Below are 17729 nucleotides of genomic sequence, written 5' to 3'. Positions count from 1 at the left end.
AAAAAAAAAAAGAGTTCGTCCGCTAGGGTTTCATCATCAATATGTTTTACATATTTTACCTGATATTTTAATAATCACTTCTTTGAGAAAATTTATCCTGCATTCCTCATTGGTTTCTTTTCCAAGTGTCTCAGAATGAGACACTTTGGCTTTAAATGATTTTTCAACATATACTTGTGGGGATAGCTCTTTCTACACTGTCTGTGTTGCCCCATTTTAGAATCTCTTCCAGCAACTGTTCAAGTATCATTCTCAGCGAATCCATCTTGTGCTCACAAAGCCCTGGGAAATTGTCAAGGCACTGATTCCATAAAATTAGAAAGTCTAAGACACACAAGAAATGTCAGACATCATCTCATCCAACATTTTCTCTATAGACTATAATTCAATTTCCCTAAAAATTCCTCGTCATGTTGTCACCCAGCTCATGCTTCGGTACCCCCAATGACAGGGAGCTCACCGTATCCCAAGGCAGCACTGGCCAGTTTTAGATAGTGCTAGTTAGAATGTTTGTCCTTAGGTTGAGCTTAAAGTTGCCATCCTATTGCTTCCTATTGCTCTAGTTATGTTCAGTAGGGCAACCCCGCATCATTTTCCTTGTGACAATCCTATTTGAAGATCACTCTCATTGCCCCCTCTTAGTTCTTTCCCTTTCCAGGTCAACTATTCCTAGTTTTTTCCACATTTAATATCTTTTCAAGTCATCTCAAAAATGTAGTAAGTTCTGGACTCTCTGTAATAAAGTTATGTGTGTGCACATGCAGAATAGAACCCAGAAGATGAGTTCTGGTCTATCCAGTACAGAGTAGGGTCTTTTTGTTGATGAACCAGTTGCATGGAGGATCTCATTAATGGTGTTTCAATTTTGTCATTTGTACAAGCATAGGGGATTGTCTCTATGTTCTATGAATCCAAAAATTCAATAGATTCCTGTCTTTACCTATGGATTAATTGAAAGGTGACAAGGAGATATTCAGGACTGCAGTATAGGGCAAATTATAGCAGAGCAGCCTACCCCTGAGACCACATAATGCCATACAGACCTTACATGACAATACAGACAACTGGAAGCATCAGAACCAAATGATATGCTAGAAAAAATCAAAGGCATCAGTCATTCCTGTTGATATGTCAGTGTATTTCCCAACAAGGTATGGAAACAGAATCCTTCCCCTTTCCTTCTTTCCAGTAAACAAAAGAACTTCCAGGGGAAAAAATCCTTCCATTGAGCAACGAGTTGGAGGCTCCAGAAATATAACTCTAGAATGAATTAATGGTGTACTATAAGTTGATATTCCCTATAAAATGAGTTTGGCAGAGCAAATCTGGTCTGTGTTGATTTGTTTGCCATTGAGACTTTGGACCCCCAGCAACGTGTCTGACATATTATTAAAAAGTTTATGAGTATCTCATGCTGAAGAGGTGGTAGCTCCTTCAATGAGCTAAAAGCAATCAGTCTGGTCAAGGAGAGAGGAAATTAAGGAGGCTTTGAATAAACATAGTAAATAGGATCTTCAGATTTGATCGGGGTGGAAAAGGAGAATTAGGGCAGCAATATGGTTTATTTTTCCCAGTAGACTATAGCTCCATGTTCATCCTTATGTTCCCAGAAGCATATATCTTTAGATGCAAAGACATTAATGATAATATAGATGGTGACTTATATGGGGTCATACAGATGACAGTGACAAGGGCAAGACACAAAGATTTAGTTCTTGAATCCCTGAATCTGCTGGTGGCTGAGTCAGTAAAATGACTCAGCATCCTTGCCTCATACACCACTTCTTTTACGATATCTAAAAGTTACTCTCATGATTATGTTCTATAAAAAATATGTATTTGGGGGGATATGTGGGTTAGAGGAAGGGTAGTGAAGTTTCAAGATCCCCTAATATTTGTAGTGTATAGCTGCACATAATGTTCACTCATGAAATTCTAAGTTGAAAAGCTATACAGTTTACCAAGTCACACCCTGTATCAAGAATGCATAAAATTTGGAGCCCTATACAAAAATCATTTGGACTTTGAGAATTCAGCTCAAGGAGATTAAAAAATAATCTATAATCACGTCTATGTGCATTAAATTTACCACAAAACCATGGTAAGACAATTTATTTAAGTAGGGATTTAATTCCAGATTAAGTGTACTGATCTGTTAAAAAAAAAATACAGATCTATCAGGTTTTATTTCACTGGTAATTCTCACTGGCTCCAGGGGACTTGAATGTTTACACAAAAGTTCTACCCTTTTTTGCAGGTATACAGCAGAATTCATGAGCTGGAATCATGTATTTAAAATGCGTGTAGGTAATGCAAGTAGTCCATTATGGGTTTTGTGGCTCTGTCTGAAGGTCTATCTCATTAAAAAAAAAAAAAGTTTGAAGAGCCTGTTGTCAAATATTCTTTGATGAAATGAATTCTCATTTAAATATTGATTCATATAAGGAAAAAACAATTACACATATGTCAGTATTGATGAAAGCCCATATTATCATCAGCTCTGCAAATGGCTTTGAGTATTTTCAGTTTCTTCATCAAGTCTGGAATTGCCTGGGAAAAAAAGGCTTAAGAGGGACATTCAAATTTGAATCTTTGGTCCATTATTTCTTTGTTCTCTTATCTTAGCTATGACATATGACAGTTCCAAACAGTTGCCTCTTTCATACAGTTATTCCAGTCATTATGCCCAAAACACTTGAGAAATTGACGATGGAGAAAAATAAAATTGTACTTAGTTGCTACATAAGTCATCAGCACCATATTTGAGGCTTCTATATCCGTAAGGACTTTCTTCTTAAAAGGACCTGGCAAACCCAGGCTGCTGCTGAGTAAGCTGAGGTTAGAGTTCAACATATGTAAAAATTGGTCAAACATAAAATGGTTGTGGCTTCTCTGTAATAACTCTTCCCTGAAATAATGCAGAAAAAAAGCTGAATGTGGGGTACTGTGGGAGAGAACATGACCAAAAAACATGTTGTCTGGGAATTTCTTTGTAAGGCAAATGTGATTCATGGAGTAGACATACAAAGGCAACATAGTCAAGGATTGGTTAGAAATTTGAGTCTCAACCTTTGAAGGATATTTAGTTTAATTCCCTCAGCCTGGTGTGTGTTACAAATATCACATAAATAAAATCCACTCTTCAGAAATGGCATGTGATTGCTTAGCTAGGTTTTTCCAGCATTCCGTGTTTTCCATTTCTTTTTCAACTAGCTTTGATCCCATTTTTTTAAAAAGGTTTTTCCTGCTTATAAAGCATGTTGGCTTTGTTTAGTAAGCAAAAGAATCTTTTAGGAAGTCCCAGTGTTAGGCAAGATTTTATTTTATAAATTAACTTTCTCAGGGAAGAAACGGTTTTTGCTCTTCTGTTATTAATCTACAAAAGCAAAATGCCATATGTAGTCAAGATTTTTCCAAATGACATGATGAGTAAGAGTTTTTCTTTTGTTTATTGCGAAGTATAGTTGGCAAACATTATCTCCAGAATGCGAGTTGCACCAATTGACCTGCAGAGGGAGTTAACAAGTGTAACATGATAAAATACTGGTGGTCACCTAAAAGGCTAGTTTTCAAAGTGAGAAAAAAAAAAAAAAAAATCATGCTAAGAACACAGTTTCTTCATAAAGAAATACAATGGACTCTCCCTTTTCCATGTGTGAAGGTTTTCATAAACATAGTATATTTTCTTTTCGCATTCATTGACCAGCTAATGACACCTGCCTGATGCTGACTCGGTTGTTTTGAGATCAAAGGTAGGAATACATTCCAAGCTCTATGAAGCCAGGAACTGTACCAACCTAGTTCACAATGGTACCACACACCTCTTGGCACAAAGAAGTTGCTCAGCCAATAATTACTGAACAAATTCAAGGGGACAAAAGTAGATACGATATCTTGGGGACAAACAGCATGTGAAAGCAGATTTGGTGCTTCTTTGGTAAATGGTTTGATAACCAATCCCTAGGAGATAAAGTTAATGTATAAAATATATTTTATATACACATAGATGTTGATAATTTGACTCCACTTACTCATTTGGCAAACACTTATTGAATGCCTGCTATTGCCAGCCATTGCTTTAAGTGCTGAGGATACAATAATTATTTTTTTTTCTTTTGAGACAGAGTTGCACTCTTTTTGCCCAGGCTGGAGTACAATGGCATCATCTTGGCTCACTGCAACCTTCGCCTCCCAAGTTCAAGTGATTCTTCTGCCTCAGCCTCCCAAGTAGCTGGGATTACAGGGGTGCGCCACCACCCCTGGGTAATTTTGTATTTTTAGTAGAGATGGGATTTCACCCTGTTGGCCAGACTGGTCTCGAACTACTGACCTCAGGTGACCCACCCGCCTCGGCCTCCCAAAGTGCTCAGATTATAGGCACGAACCATTGCGCTTGGCTGCAGATACAATACTTTACTGTACTGTCTGGCAGGTAATATTAGTTGGTAGGAGTTGAAGCGTATTGTAGGATAAAGTGTCTATGAGCAGAAATTGACACAATTCTAAGTAGAACTGACAGTGAAGAGCTCTCTGACAGTTGAGGGGAGACCTGAATGAACTGTGGGAATGTGGCAAATGGATATTTAGAAGATTCTTCCAGGTAGAGGAACAGCAAGAATGCCAGGCCTGAGGCCGAAATGCTTGAAGAGCAGCAAGAAGGCAACGTGGCACATGGTTAAACATGGGGAGAATACTAGACATTTCTTCTGTAAGAAATGAGGTTGGAGAGAGAACAGAAGGCTAGGAGACATATGGCACTGCAGGCCATGGTAAGGATCTGCAACTTTAACCTAAGTGTCTCAGGAAGCCACAGAGGGCTGAGAGGGAGACAGCGGCATCCTGACTGGAGTGGTTTGGTAAACAGCTCATTCTCTCTGCTGTGCGTAGAGTAGGAGAGAGATGATTAAGTGTGGAAGGCAGGAGGCCAGCAGAGGCTCTGGCTGTCACTCAGACCAGGTCAAAATGGGGTGGGGGAGGGAGATGTTGAGGAGAGTCAAAGTTCTTTTTGGCTCAAGTCACTGGGTAAACAGAGGTGCCATTTTTATAGACTGGGAATGGCCTAGGGCAGAGCATGTTGGGCAAGTGGTGGAATGGGAGGAGCCAAGGGTTCAATTTTGGACATTAAATTTGAGATGCCTTTGCCATATCCACAGGAAGATATGAAGCAGACATCTGGAGGTGTAAGTGTGGTCAGAGGAGAAGGTGAGGTGGGCACATGAATTTGGGAATAGATGGTGTACACCTCAGAAAGAAAATGTCCCTTTTTTGTTTGTTTGTTTGTTTGTTTGTTTTTGGAGACAGAGTCTTGCTCTGTCCCCAGGCTGGAGTGCAGTGGTGCGATCTTGGCTCACTGAAACCTCTGCCTCCTGGGTTCAAGCAATTCTCCTACCTCAGCCTCCCAAGTAGCTGGAATTACAGGTGCCTGCCACCACACCTGGCTAATTTTGTATTTTTAGTAGATATGGGGTTTTACCATGTTGGCCAGGCTGATCTCGCGATCTGCCCGCCTTGGCCTCCCAAAGTGCTGGAATTAAAGGCGTGAGTCACCGCACCCAGCCAGAAAATGCCTCTTCTAACTCTGGTTTTGTTCCCCACCTGATCTACTGGGCACGAGCTCGGGCCCTCTAGGGCAGATGAGCATCCATGAGGGCCGAGAGCCACCTTGGAACTGGGACACCACCAAGCAGCACAGCTCAGCAGCTAAGGTACTTACCATGTGTGTTTTCTGCCCTGGTGGGCAGAGGGAGAAGGCTAAGTCCCCTTGTACCCTCTGCCTCAGGTTGCCCAGGTCTACAATGACAGTAATACCATCTAACACTTGGTCCTCTTCCAAGAAGAGGGATAAGCTACTGTACAGGACAGTGAAGAGAGTTGCCAGCACCTGGAAGAATCACATAACGAGATCTCAGGTGCAGGCAAATTTATTTGTGTTTAAATAACCAAGTCCTTGAGAGCAAGCAGTCTTTTGATGATCACCCTTTGTGGAACTTGGTGCAGGGCTCCGTCAGTTACTGCTGCTGACTTACTGCCTATTCTCAAAGTATGAAGACTTCAGTCACTAAATGGAAGTTGACATAGACTTGCTGGATAATTGAGAATACTTTTTAAGATAAGGCCTCTGGATCTTGCCCTTCTCCTTTCAGCTCTCCACTGACTTTAGAGAGATCATTCTAGAAGATCATGCCATTTCCTTTCCTAAACCCTTCCAACAATGCCCCTATGGCTTTGCAGATAAAGTCCGAGGTCCTTAGCATGGCTTGTAATATTTCACAAGATCTGTCTCTTGCCTCGTCTATGGCTGCTTTTTAAAATACACACCCCAGGCTCCAGGTGCTATTTATCATTTCCCTAATAGGCTGATATGGTTTGGCTGTGTCCCCACCCAAGTCTCATTTTGAGTTGTAGCTCCCATCATTCCCACGTGTTGTAGGAGGGACCCGGTGGGAGATAATTGAATCACGGGGATGGTTTCCCCCATACCGTTCTTGTGGTAGTAAGTCTCACGAGATCCAATGGTTTTATAAAGGTTTCCCTTTTTGCTTGACCCTCATTCTCTCTTGCCTGCTGCCATGTAAGATTCGCCTTTCACCTTCTGCCATGATTGTGAGGCCTCCTGAGCCATGTGGAACTGTGGTTCCATTAAACCTCTTCTTCTTTTTAAATTACCCAGCCTTGGGTATGTCTTTATCAGCAGCATGAGAACGGACTAACACATGGGCTATTAAGGAAATGTTCTTTTGTCCTGTGTCTCCTTAGAATGACCCTTGCTGACTTATACACTGGAGAACTTCAGCTCATTCCTCAAGCCCCAAGTTCAAGATCTTCCTCCTCTGAGGAATTCATAGACCTGGCCAAGCAAAAACCTCCCCTGTGCCTGCAGCAGCATCATACTTAATTTTTCCATTGCAGTAGTGTTAGACTGCATGGGCAGTCATTTAGATAAAGTCCAGCTTTCCTGCTACAGTGGTGGATCCTTTGGAAGAATAATCTAAGTGGTCCTCCAATTTCTGCATCTAACCCAGGGGCACGTAAGCAGCAGAACTTAACAGATATTTACTGGATGAAGTGAATGAATGGGTTAGAACATAAGAGCCCAGAACAAAGTCTGTTCTTCTAAGAATAAAGCTCACAGCTTACGAAACGTCGCTGAGACACAGAACTATCAGAGCATTATACTGGGTGAAAAAAGCCGGTCCCCCAAGTCTATATATGATTTCATTTATATAACATTCTTGAAATTCAAAATTATAGAAATAGAAAACAGATTAGTGATTTCCAAGGGTTAAGGAGGACATGGGGTGGGAGGGAAATGGATGTGGCAATAGAAGGCAACTTTTATAGGGATCTTTGTGGTGACGGAAATATTCTGTTACGACTGTTAATGTCAATAGCATGCTTGTGACGCCATACTATGGTTTTGCAAGACGTTAACACTAGGAAAAACAGTAACTCTTTACTGTTTTTGGGATCTCTGTGTATTATTTCTTACAATCACATATTAATTGATAATTATCTTAAAATAAAAAAGTCAAAGAAAAAAAATTTCAACAGTGACCCTGACAAAGTCAACAAAACACATGCGGGTGCTTGATGACATTATACTGGTCAGAAAAGTGGATTAGTTGGAACAGTCATGAACTCTACTTGCCTGAGAGATCAAGAATTTGTGTCCCTCTCTTATTAGAGGGCTTCCTCTCAGGTTCATACTTGGGTTTCCATGTGCTTTCCAAGTCACCTGGACTTAGCCATGGAGACTAAGACTTACCCTGTCCATAGGATCCCTGGAGGATGCATGGCATAGCCTTTTTTTTTTTTTCTCCTGCCTCAATCTCTCAAGTAGCTGGGATTACAGGCCCCTGCCACCACGCCTGGCTAATTTTTTGTATTTTTAGTAGAGATAGGGTTTCACCATGTTGGCCAGGCTGACCTTGAATTCTTGACCTCAGGTGATCCACTCGCCTTGGCCTCTCGAGTAGCTGGGACTACAGGTGCATGTCATGATGCCTGACTAATTTCTTGAATTTTGTAAAGACGAGATCTCACTATGCTGTCCAGGCTGGTCTCAAACTCCTGAGCTCAAGTCACTTTCCTGCTTTGGCTTCCCAAACTGTTGGGATTACAGGTGTGAGTCTCCACACCTGGCTGAGCTACTACGTCCCACATTGCACAGCTTCTTACAGGAGTAAATACAACTAGATGTCTTAGATGTGTCCTGAATGTATGTAACTGACTCCTGGGTCTACACTGGACATACTGGGTACAGGGATGACACGACCCTGCTGACCCTGAGTGATCCTAATTCTGTGAGATTGTAGCATACAACCCAATGTGTTTATCTGCAGTCAGACTGGATGGCTGACAACACAACACCCAGGGAATGTCCATGGCCTTGAAGCCCATCATTTGCTCGTGTAATGTTCTTTTTTTTTTTTTTTCCTGAGATGGGTCTCGCTCTTGTTGCCCAGGCTGGAGTGCAATGGTGCGATCTCAGCTTACTGCAACCTCTCTGCCTCCTGGTTTCAAGCGATTCTCCTGCCTCAGCCCCCTGAATAGCTGGGATTACAGGAATCTGCCACCATGCCTGGCTAATTTTTTGTATTTTTAGTAGAGATGGGGTTTCACCCTGTTGGCCAGGCTGGCCTTGAACTCCTGACCTCAGGTGATCCACCCGCCTCGGCCTCCCAAAGTGCTGGGATTCCAGGCGTGGGCCACCACGCTCAGCCGAGTAATGTTCTTACCTGGGCAGAAGCTTTCTAAATGTTGGTCTTTCCATCCTGACTCCTTGAAAGGGAGGCACAGCATGACATATGTGGTAGTGACAGGGTGCCTGGTTCAGGGGGATTTGCATTCTTCCTCATGTACAGGGTTTCTGACTGGGATCCTGGAATGATCTGTGACTCACCTGAATCAGATGAGCCGCACTTTCTGGGCTGCCATATCGAAGGTCATGTCCGTTGATGGCTAACACGCGGTCGTTCTCCTCGAGCTGACCATGTCGATCTGCCACACCGCCATCCAGGACATTGAAGATGAAAACCCCAGGCTCATCCACCTTGCGCACCAGTTTTATTCCAAGCTGCTCCTCGGGGCTACTTTTGTTGAGAATCACATGGAAGCTGTCATCCCGGGATCCGTAGGCATCCAGGGCCTGTCCATTGTTCCTGCTGCGGAACTTCTGTTCACGCAGCACAGTCAGCCACAGCACCTGGCAGGGCTGCCGCAGGAGACGCACGGCATAGTTGTGAGGGACGTTGCTGATGTCCATCCCGTTGACCTAGGGGCAGGTGGAACAATCATGTGGTCAGCTCCACCTGCCACAACCCTTCCTGAAAGATCCAGGCCTGCAGAATAGCCAGGATCCTGTCTTTAAAGACTGCTATGCTCTCCCACCTCACCCTGTGTCCAATAACTGCACCTTCCAACAGCGTTTCTAATCCTGTTCTCTCCAAGCGTGGCCTGCAGCACCTCTCCAGGCCTCTGTGAGTAGACACCGTCTTTCTCCACCTTGTTCTTACCCAAGCCCACATATTTATTCCCAGAATCCTGGCCTTCATTTCTGTTGTCATTATTTTTTAGCTGGCAGGAAGAGAGGAAAGGAAGATAAGGTAGGAAAAGGCAAAAGAAAAGCATTTTTCCAATTTGCCTCAGTCAAATGATTGCATTAAACAGCTGTTCAAGCCGAGTTGACATTTTCTTCCCAAAAATCTCCAACTGAATTTTTCTCCCTGGGTCAACTTATACCCGAACTTCCAGTCCTCACCACTGTGTGTGTATGCAGATGTTCTAGCGTGTGAGTGAGGGTCTGTGAGTATGTGAGCATGAAGGAGCGTATGTGTGTATGATACTGTGTATGTGCGCATGGGAACGTGTCAGGTCTCAGGGTGGTCCCCTGCAAGATTTTTTTTGCCCATGTTCTCAGCAAAAGGAAGAAATCCTTGCAGAGTTTCAAACAAACTGATATGAAAGGAAGTGTCTAGACTCTTTTATTGAAAGGCTAGATCTCTTTATAAAGTTACTTAAACAAGCTGAAGCTCGGCCCTCTCATTTGTGCCTCACTAATGATGTGTAGAGCTGATACTGCATGGGGCTTTCTGGTTTTAATTTCTCTGGCTACACAGGCCCAGCCTGGAGGCTGTAGCCCCCATGTTGGAAGAAAACAATTTCACAGCAAGCGCTGCACTCTGTGCTTGAGGAAAGAGGCCCCATGGAGGAGAAATAACTTTCTTGAATTTCTGTAGTTTGATAAGATTTCTTGTATTTGCAGCCAATTGTTAGAGAAGGCTTGGAACAGGCTTTGCAAAGGCCTTTCTTGAGGATACAGTCACCTGTTCTCTGGTGCAGCTCCAGAGGCTCCCTCATGCAAAGGCAAAGCTCACCACCCTTGTCCAAGCACAGGTGAGGAGAGCACCTGAGGTGGCAGGACCCGGTTCCCCCATCACCTCTGGGCCCAGAGAAGGTCAGGGGAGTCAGGGTTGCCTGCTAAATAGTCCTGGCAGCCCTTTTGCTTGTAAGTGCCAGTTGAAGGCCACAGGAATCAAAATGTTTTATTATGCAACCCTCCCAGGCAGCATAGTTTCCACTAGAACTGGGAGGCAGCCATGCACAGTGTCACTGATTGTACTGTGGACTGCCCCGAGGGCCCTGTCTTATGCTCCACCTCAGAGGCCAGCAGGAATTTCAGCATTTCTGTGAAAACTGCTTTAGGTTATTTCTCCTCTTATTCCAATCAGTTTGCCAAAGAAACAGCTCATAATGTGACAGGAGCCGGTCCCTCAGCAACCTAGAAGGGATGGGATAGAACTGTTATCTGAGTGTCAGATAGAAAATATACGAGCAGGGAGGGGTTTCTTGTCACTTTTGGCAAACACTGGACTTCTGTCTGATAAACAGCTCTTTATCCTTTCTGTTCTGAAAATTCCTCCTTAAAGTCCTTCCCTTTAACCAAGCCTCTGAGGACAGTAACACCCAAAGCATTCTATTCCAACACCTGTCTCCCCTGGAATGTCTCTGGGTCGGTGAAACTAACATAGAGATTACTTTTATTTTCAGAGAGGGCCATAAGACTATAGGAAATTGACTTTCAAAGAGTAGGTGATTGTGATTAAATAAAATACAAAATGTTCTACTAATCTACTCTAAAAACAATTTAAGAAAATATTGTCCCCATTTTATTTTATATTAATGCTCTTTAAAAAAAAGAGATAAAAGAAGAAAGAGGAGGTGGAGAAAGGGAACGAAGAGGAAGATGGAAAAAGCTAGAAGGGAGAAGAGGGGACAGATAAAATGATATATAGACAGATAAATATTTATGTACAGAGAGAAAGGGTGGAGAGAGTGAAAGAGCAAGACAGAGAGAAACAAAGATCTCAATTAAATGACAAATCTCAGAGGCATAAAATGATAGAAAGTGACTATCCACATTTTTTTTTACCATTTTGCTCATTCATCTATGCATCTACCAATTATTTGCTCAGAAGCCCCTTGCTGCAGCCCCACAGCCATAGTCTCTACCTTTAGAATGATGTCTCCTGGTAGTAGCCGGCCATCTCTGGCAATCACCCCATCACGATAAATGTGTTGGATAATGATATGGACCAGTGGGGTTTCGCTACCTCCCACCAGCCTAATGGAGAGGCTTTCACTGGGATCTACTCGATTGATCTTGATGCTGGTAATTTCGCCATCTGGAATCAGGTGGTACAACCTCGGAAAGACTGAAATGGACAAAGAGTGTTTATTTAAGACACCCACCCAATGGACCTTTCCAACTACTCTTCTTGCCAAACTTCAGTGTCAGCCAAACTAAACTATTCATTTTTCCTCATACATGTTTTCCATTTTCCTGCCTCTGTGCCAGTGCAAGTTTCTCTGCTTGGAATGTTTTTCATCCCAAGCTTAAACCCAATTTTTCCTTCAAGGCCCTTCCAATTAAACTCTACCCTGATTCCTCCTTCTCTTGCTCTAAACAGTCCATTTCCTATAAAGCTTTCTAGCTATTTCTCATGGCACTCAATCCTTTATGGTTATTTTTACCTTTTTTTATTTTATTTTTTTTTTTGAGACAGGGTCTCACTCTGTTGCTTAGGTTGGAGTGCAGTATCTCACCACAACCTCTGCCTCCTGAGCTCAAGTGATCTTCCCACCTCAGCCTAGCAAGTAGCTAAGACTATAGGCACATGCCACCATTCCCGGAAAATTTTGGTATTTTTTGTAGAGACGGAGTTTTGTCATGTTGTCCAGGCCAGTCCTGAACTCCTGAGCTCAGGTGATCCACCCACCTCAGCCTCCCAAAGTGCTGGGATTACAGGTGTGAGCCACCGTGCCCAGCTTATACTCATTTCTTATATACCTCATATCATGTCCATAAAACCTGAGGGCACAACCTCTGGCTGTTCCATGGTTCTCTACACATACCTCTGTATGCAGGGGCCTCTAGCTGAAGTTTATTGAATTAATAGAAGTGAATGAACGATTTTTAATGGAATGAATTACAGTTTTATCACTTGCTTATTGAGAGGTAAAAAACAGAACCCATCTGCCATTTTGCCCTCTCAGATAATTTTGAAAATTTCTTCCTTAAAGATTCTGCTTTTCAGGCTTGGGGGAACATCATTTCTTTCTACCAGACATTGTTGTCAACAAATGGAAGAGGCCTGATTCATGATCAAGAAGAGGCCAAGGCCTAGTTGGTGGCCTTGGGCGGTTCATCCCTGGTTTGCCTGAAATCACTGAATTCAGAGCAAGGAGATTCAAAGATCATCTAGGCTGGTGTTTTCAAACTATTTTTAAACTGATGAATCTGCTTTCCCCAAGAAATCTCTCCTAGCTCTCTGCTCATCTCTCATCCCACTGTGACCACACAGAAAACAGCTGCTCTAATTGTTCTGCTGCTTGACAGTGATAGTCAAACCCTACAAGTGAGGAGGTTTGAGGCTGAGAGAAGGGGAGTGAAGCAACTGGCTGGACATCCCAAAGTTAGGTGGCCCTGAGAGCCAGGTCAGAACCCAGAGCTCTGGTGACCGGTACTCTCTGCCAGGTATCCCTGGAACCAGGGATTCACAGCCAGGCCGGAGCCCACGAGGGACTTGCTCTGTGGACCTACGAGTCAGCAGCACCGACTGGCATTGTTTTTCTTCACTTCAGTTTGAATCGAAGTGTTCAGAGGGGACACCAACAAGTGGTGGGAACAAGCCACACCTAGCCTGGTGGAAAAACTAGCTCCTCCAAGTGACTAAAGGCTCAAGTTTCAATGGTAAGGGCTGAGATGCTTGTGTCTTCTGTAGGTGCTGACAGCTGCCTCTCCTTAAGAGTCTCCTTTCGTTATGGCATCTGGAAAGATCTCACATGGCAGGCCTGCTTCTGGATAGTCTGTTCCTTGTGAGCATTTGCAAAATCTGTGACCTTAGTTCATTTTCCCTAATGAATTAATGAGTACTCAATTCTCTAAGAACAATAAAGAATTAAAATTATTTCTAAGCATGTTAGAGCAAAGTAACTTAGTAGGTAGAGGAAACCCGAGATGTTGCAAATGTGGGTCCTTAATCTCTATACTGATTGAACTGAAGTGACTGCATAAGGCAGGGGTAGCTGACTTCATCAGTCAGTTCCTGGTACTACCAGTACTCGGGTGACTGAGTTCAATTAATGTTTAAACTACCTTGGTTATATTAAGTAGGCTATATCACAGGCACTTGCTAGAGCATGTCTGGTATAACAACGGAATGGAAAAAAAATTCATTCTGAGCAAAGAAAGATTTGGAAATAATCACAAAAGCCAATTTTCCCTCCCTCATTCCCCTTCCTTTGTTACCATCTTTTCCAACAGATTTACAAAAACCATACTACCAAGCCTAAACCTCTAGAGAATTTTTGATATGATAGCTTGAAAGGACATACCATTCACACTTGTAAATGATATTAGAGCAACACCAACGAGATCCTAGTGACCTTAAAGAGACAAAGGAATTTTTAAACTGCAAAACTTGTGTTGGTCTGGAAAGAAAAGAATTTGCTCAATATTATATCCTTACTCAAGGACTAAAGGATATAATCTTATTAGCTGAGAGTTTGTTATATGCTGACATTGAGTTAAGGTATTTGGATGCATTTTTTGTTTAGTCTTCACAATAACCCTATGAAATAGATGATAATTATCTTTTTTTTTTTTTTTTTTTTTGAGAGACAGGGTCTCACTCTGTCACCCAGGCTGGAGTATAGTGGTATGATCTTGGCTCAAAGCAGCCTTGACCTCATGGGCTCAGGCAATCCTCCCACCTCAGCCCAAGAAGCTGGGAGTACAGGTGTGTGCCACCACGTCCCATTAATTTCATTTTTTGTAGAGACAAAGTCTCACTATGTTGCCCAGGCTGGTCTCAAACTCCTGGGCTTAAGGGATCCTCTTGCCTTGGCCTCCAAGTGCTAGGATTCCAGGTGTGAGCCACTATGCCCAGATCCATCTCTGTCTTTTCAGATGAAGAAATGCTGAAGCTTAGAGCATTAAGCAACCCAGCCAGGGTCACACAGTTGATAAACAGTGGTGCCAGTCCCTTTACTGATGTTAAAAGAATGGATACACCATGCCAGGAGGCCAACTGTAGGTTGCTGAAGCAATGAGGTCCTCTGACCATTTTTGAAAGCATTGTTGCATCACAAATTCTGTGACGACATTGATACCAACCTAGCTGAGTCTTAACACCTCACTCCATTCTGGAGTTACAGCTTCTTAGTGTGTTTGAGGAAATCCAATCTCTCCCATTCCAGCCCGCCTACGTATGGAACATGGGTGCTATCTCTGTGTTCTGGAAACATGGCTCCAATCTTGCAATAACTCTACACAAGAGCTCCCAGGTGTTTCACTGCCCCCAAATCAAGTACAGACTCCTAAATAATCATCAGGACACACTATGATCTGACCTTCACCTCATCTCCTGTATTGGTCTGGAAAGAAAATAATTTATTCAATATTATGTCCTCACTCAAGGACTAAAGGATATAATAATAATTATTAACTGAGTTTATGCTGGCATTGAGCTAAGCTACTTGAACGCATTTTCCATCACACAGCATCCCAACATCCATCCAAGTCATAAGCCATTCCTTAAACATGGATTACACTGTCCCCTATGGCTGCTATGGTCATTAATTTATACCTCATTCTTCATAGTACAGGCATACCTCTGAGATATTGTGGGTTTGGTTCCAGACTGCCATAATAAAGTGAGTCTTTTGGTTTCTCTGTGGTTATAAGAGTTATGTTTACACTGTAGTCTATCAAGTATACAATAGCATATTTTTAAAAATGTACATACCTCAATTTAAAAATACTTTATTGCTAAAACATGCTGTTTAATGATCATCTGAGCCTTCAGTTGTAATCTTTTCCTTGTAGAGGGTTTTGCTTTGATGTTGATGGCTGCTGACTGATCACAATGGTGGTTGCTGAAAGTTGGGAGTGGCTTTGGCAATTTCTTAAAATAAGATGACCATGAAGTTTGCCACATCAGCTGACTCTCGTGAAAGATTTTTATGCAGATTCTCTGTAGAATGCAGTGCTGTTTGATAGCATTTAAACTTCAGTAGAACTTCTTTCAAAATTGGAGTCAATTCTCTACTAACCTTGCTGTTTCATCAACTATGTTTATGTAATATTCCCAATCCTTTCTTGTAGTTTCAACAATGTTCACAGCATCTTCAGCAGTAGTTTCCATCTCAAGAAACCACTTTCTTTGCTCATCCATAAGAAGCAACTCTACACTCGTTCAAGTTTCATTATGAGATTGCAACAATTTGGTCATATCTTTTTTTTTTTTTTTTTTTTTTTTTTGAGACTGAGTCTTGCTCTGTTGCCCGGGCTGGAGTGCAGTGGCGTGATCTCAGCTCACTGCAAGCTCCACCTCCCGGTTCAAGTGATTCTCCTGCCTCAGCCTCCCGGAATTTGGTCATATCTTCAAGCTCCACTTCCAATACTAGTTCTCTTGCTATTTCCACGACATCTATAGTTACTTTTCTCCACTAAAGTCTTGAACCCCGGAAAGTCATCCATGAGAGTTAGAATCAACTTCCTCCAATCTCCTGTTAATGTTGATATTTTGACTCTCTCCCATGAATCACTAATGTTCTTAATGGCATGTAGAAGGGTGAATCCTTTCCAGGATTTCAATTTTCCTTGCCCAGATCCATCAGAGGAATCACTATCTATGGCAGCTATAGCCTTTCGAAATTTATTTCTTAAATAATGAGACTTAAAAGTAGAAATTACTGGCCAGGCGTGGTGGCTCACGCCTGTAATCCCAGCACTTTGGGAGGCCGAGGCAGGCAGATCACAAGGCCAGGAGATCGAGACTGTCCTGGCTAACACGGTGAAACTTCGTCTCTACTAAAAATACAAAAAATTAGCTGGGCGCGGTGGCAGGTGCCTGTAGTCCCAGCCTCTCAGGAGGCTGAGGAGGGAGAATGGCGTGAACCTGGGAGGTGGAGCTTGCAGTGAGCTGAGATCACACCACTGCACTCTAGCCTGGGCAACAGAGCAAGACTCTGTCTTAAAAAAAAAAAGTAGAAATTCCTCTTTGATCCATGGGCTGCAGAATGGATATTGTGTTAGCAGGCATGAAAACAACATTACTCTTGTGCGTCTCCATTGAAGTACTTGGGTTAGTAACCAGGATGCATTATCAATGAGTAGCAATATTTTGAAAGGAATCTTTCTTTCTGAGCAGTAGGCCTCAACAGTGGAATTAAAATATCGAGTAAACCATGCTGTAAAAAGATGTGCTGCCATCAGGCTTTGTTGTTCCGTGGATAGAGCACAGGTAGAATAGATTTAGCATAATTCTTAAGGGCCCTAGGAGTTTTGAAATGATAAATGAGCACTGGACTCCACCTTAAAGTCACCAGCTGTATTAGCCCCGAACACGAGAGTCAGCCTGTCCTTTGAAGCTTTGAAGCCAGGCGTTGACTTCTCTCTAGTTAAGAAAGTCCTAGATAGCATATTCTCCCAATATAAGGCTGTATCATCTACATTGAAAATCTGTTGGCTGAGTGCGGTGGCTCATGTCTGTAATCCTAGCACTTTGGGAGGCCGAGGCGGGTGGATCACCTGAGGTCAGGAGTTCAAGACTAGCCTGGCCAACATGGCGAAACCCTGTCTCTACTAAAAATACAAAAAATTAGCTGGACATGAGATCCAAGTAGCCTGTAATCTCAGCTACTTGGGAGGCTGAGACAGGAGAATCACTTGAACCCAGGAGGCAGTGGTTGCAGTGAGCCGAGATCATGCCATTGCACTCCAGCCTGGGCTACAGAGCGAGCGAGACTCCGTCTCAAAAAAAAAAAAAAACAAAAAAAACAAAACAAACAAACAAAAAAAAGTATTCTAAATCTGTATAATTCTTTCCAACTTTCTTTTCCAGCTTGCAAAGAATTTTCACCATTATGCATTATCTAATACCAAATTTTGTAAGATACTTGAGAATTTTTAAGGTAAAGTGACTGGTTACATAACTAATAAGAATCATATTCATCCCACTGGTGGAGACTATTTAATTAGAAAAATACTTGGCCATTATCTAGGTCCTAAACCTTGAAGAATACAATTATGTAAAGTTTTTTGTCTTTTTTTTTTTTTTTTTTTTTTTGGAGACAGTCTCACTCTGTAGCCCAGGCTGGAGTGCAGTGGCACGATCTCGGCTCGCTACAAGCTCCATCTCCCGGGTTCAGGCCATTCTCCTGCC

The 17729-nt window shown here is 42.6% G+C and overlaps 1 protein-coding gene and 1 long non-coding RNA gene across 4 annotated transcripts in view; one reads left to right on the top strand and one right to left on the bottom strand.

The window, feature by feature from the left end:
* LNX1 (ligand of numb-protein X 1, E3 ubiquitin protein ligase) overlaps nt 1-17729 on the bottom strand; it is a 198739-nt gene that overhangs the window by 36180 nt on the left and 144830 nt on the right. For all 3 annotated transcript variants that reach the window (XM_011966515.1, XM_011966514.1, XM_011966516.1), the window contains 2 exons: nt 11512-11714; nt 8903-9274 (listed from right to left, as the gene is read on the bottom strand). In XM_011966515.1, coding sequence (XP_011821905.1) covers nt 8903-9274; nt 11512-11714 — 575 coding nt within the window. The remainder of the gene's footprint in view (nt 1-8902; nt 9275-11511; nt 11715-17729) is intronic.
* Nucleotides 12946-17729, top strand: part of LOC105529389 — a 24273-nt gene continuing 19489 nt past the window's right edge. The window contains exons 1-3 of the long non-coding RNA XR_001004504.1: nt 12946-12996; nt 13284-13377; nt 14719-14847. This is a non-coding gene — a long non-coding RNA (uncharacterized LOC105529389). The remainder of the gene's footprint in view (nt 12997-13283; nt 13378-14718; nt 14848-17729) is intronic.

Source organism: Mandrillus leucophaeus, unplaced genomic scaffold (assembly GCF_000951045.1).
Source record: "Mandrillus leucophaeus isolate KB7577 unplaced genomic scaffold, Mleu.le_1.0 Scaffold762, whole genome shotgun sequence".
Classification (NCBI taxonomy): domain Eukaryota; kingdom Metazoa; phylum Chordata; class Mammalia; order Primates; family Cercopithecidae; genus Mandrillus; species Mandrillus leucophaeus.
The sequence above is the reverse complement of the archived record's forward strand: the minus strand, read 5'-3'. Positions and strand labels throughout refer to the sequence as shown.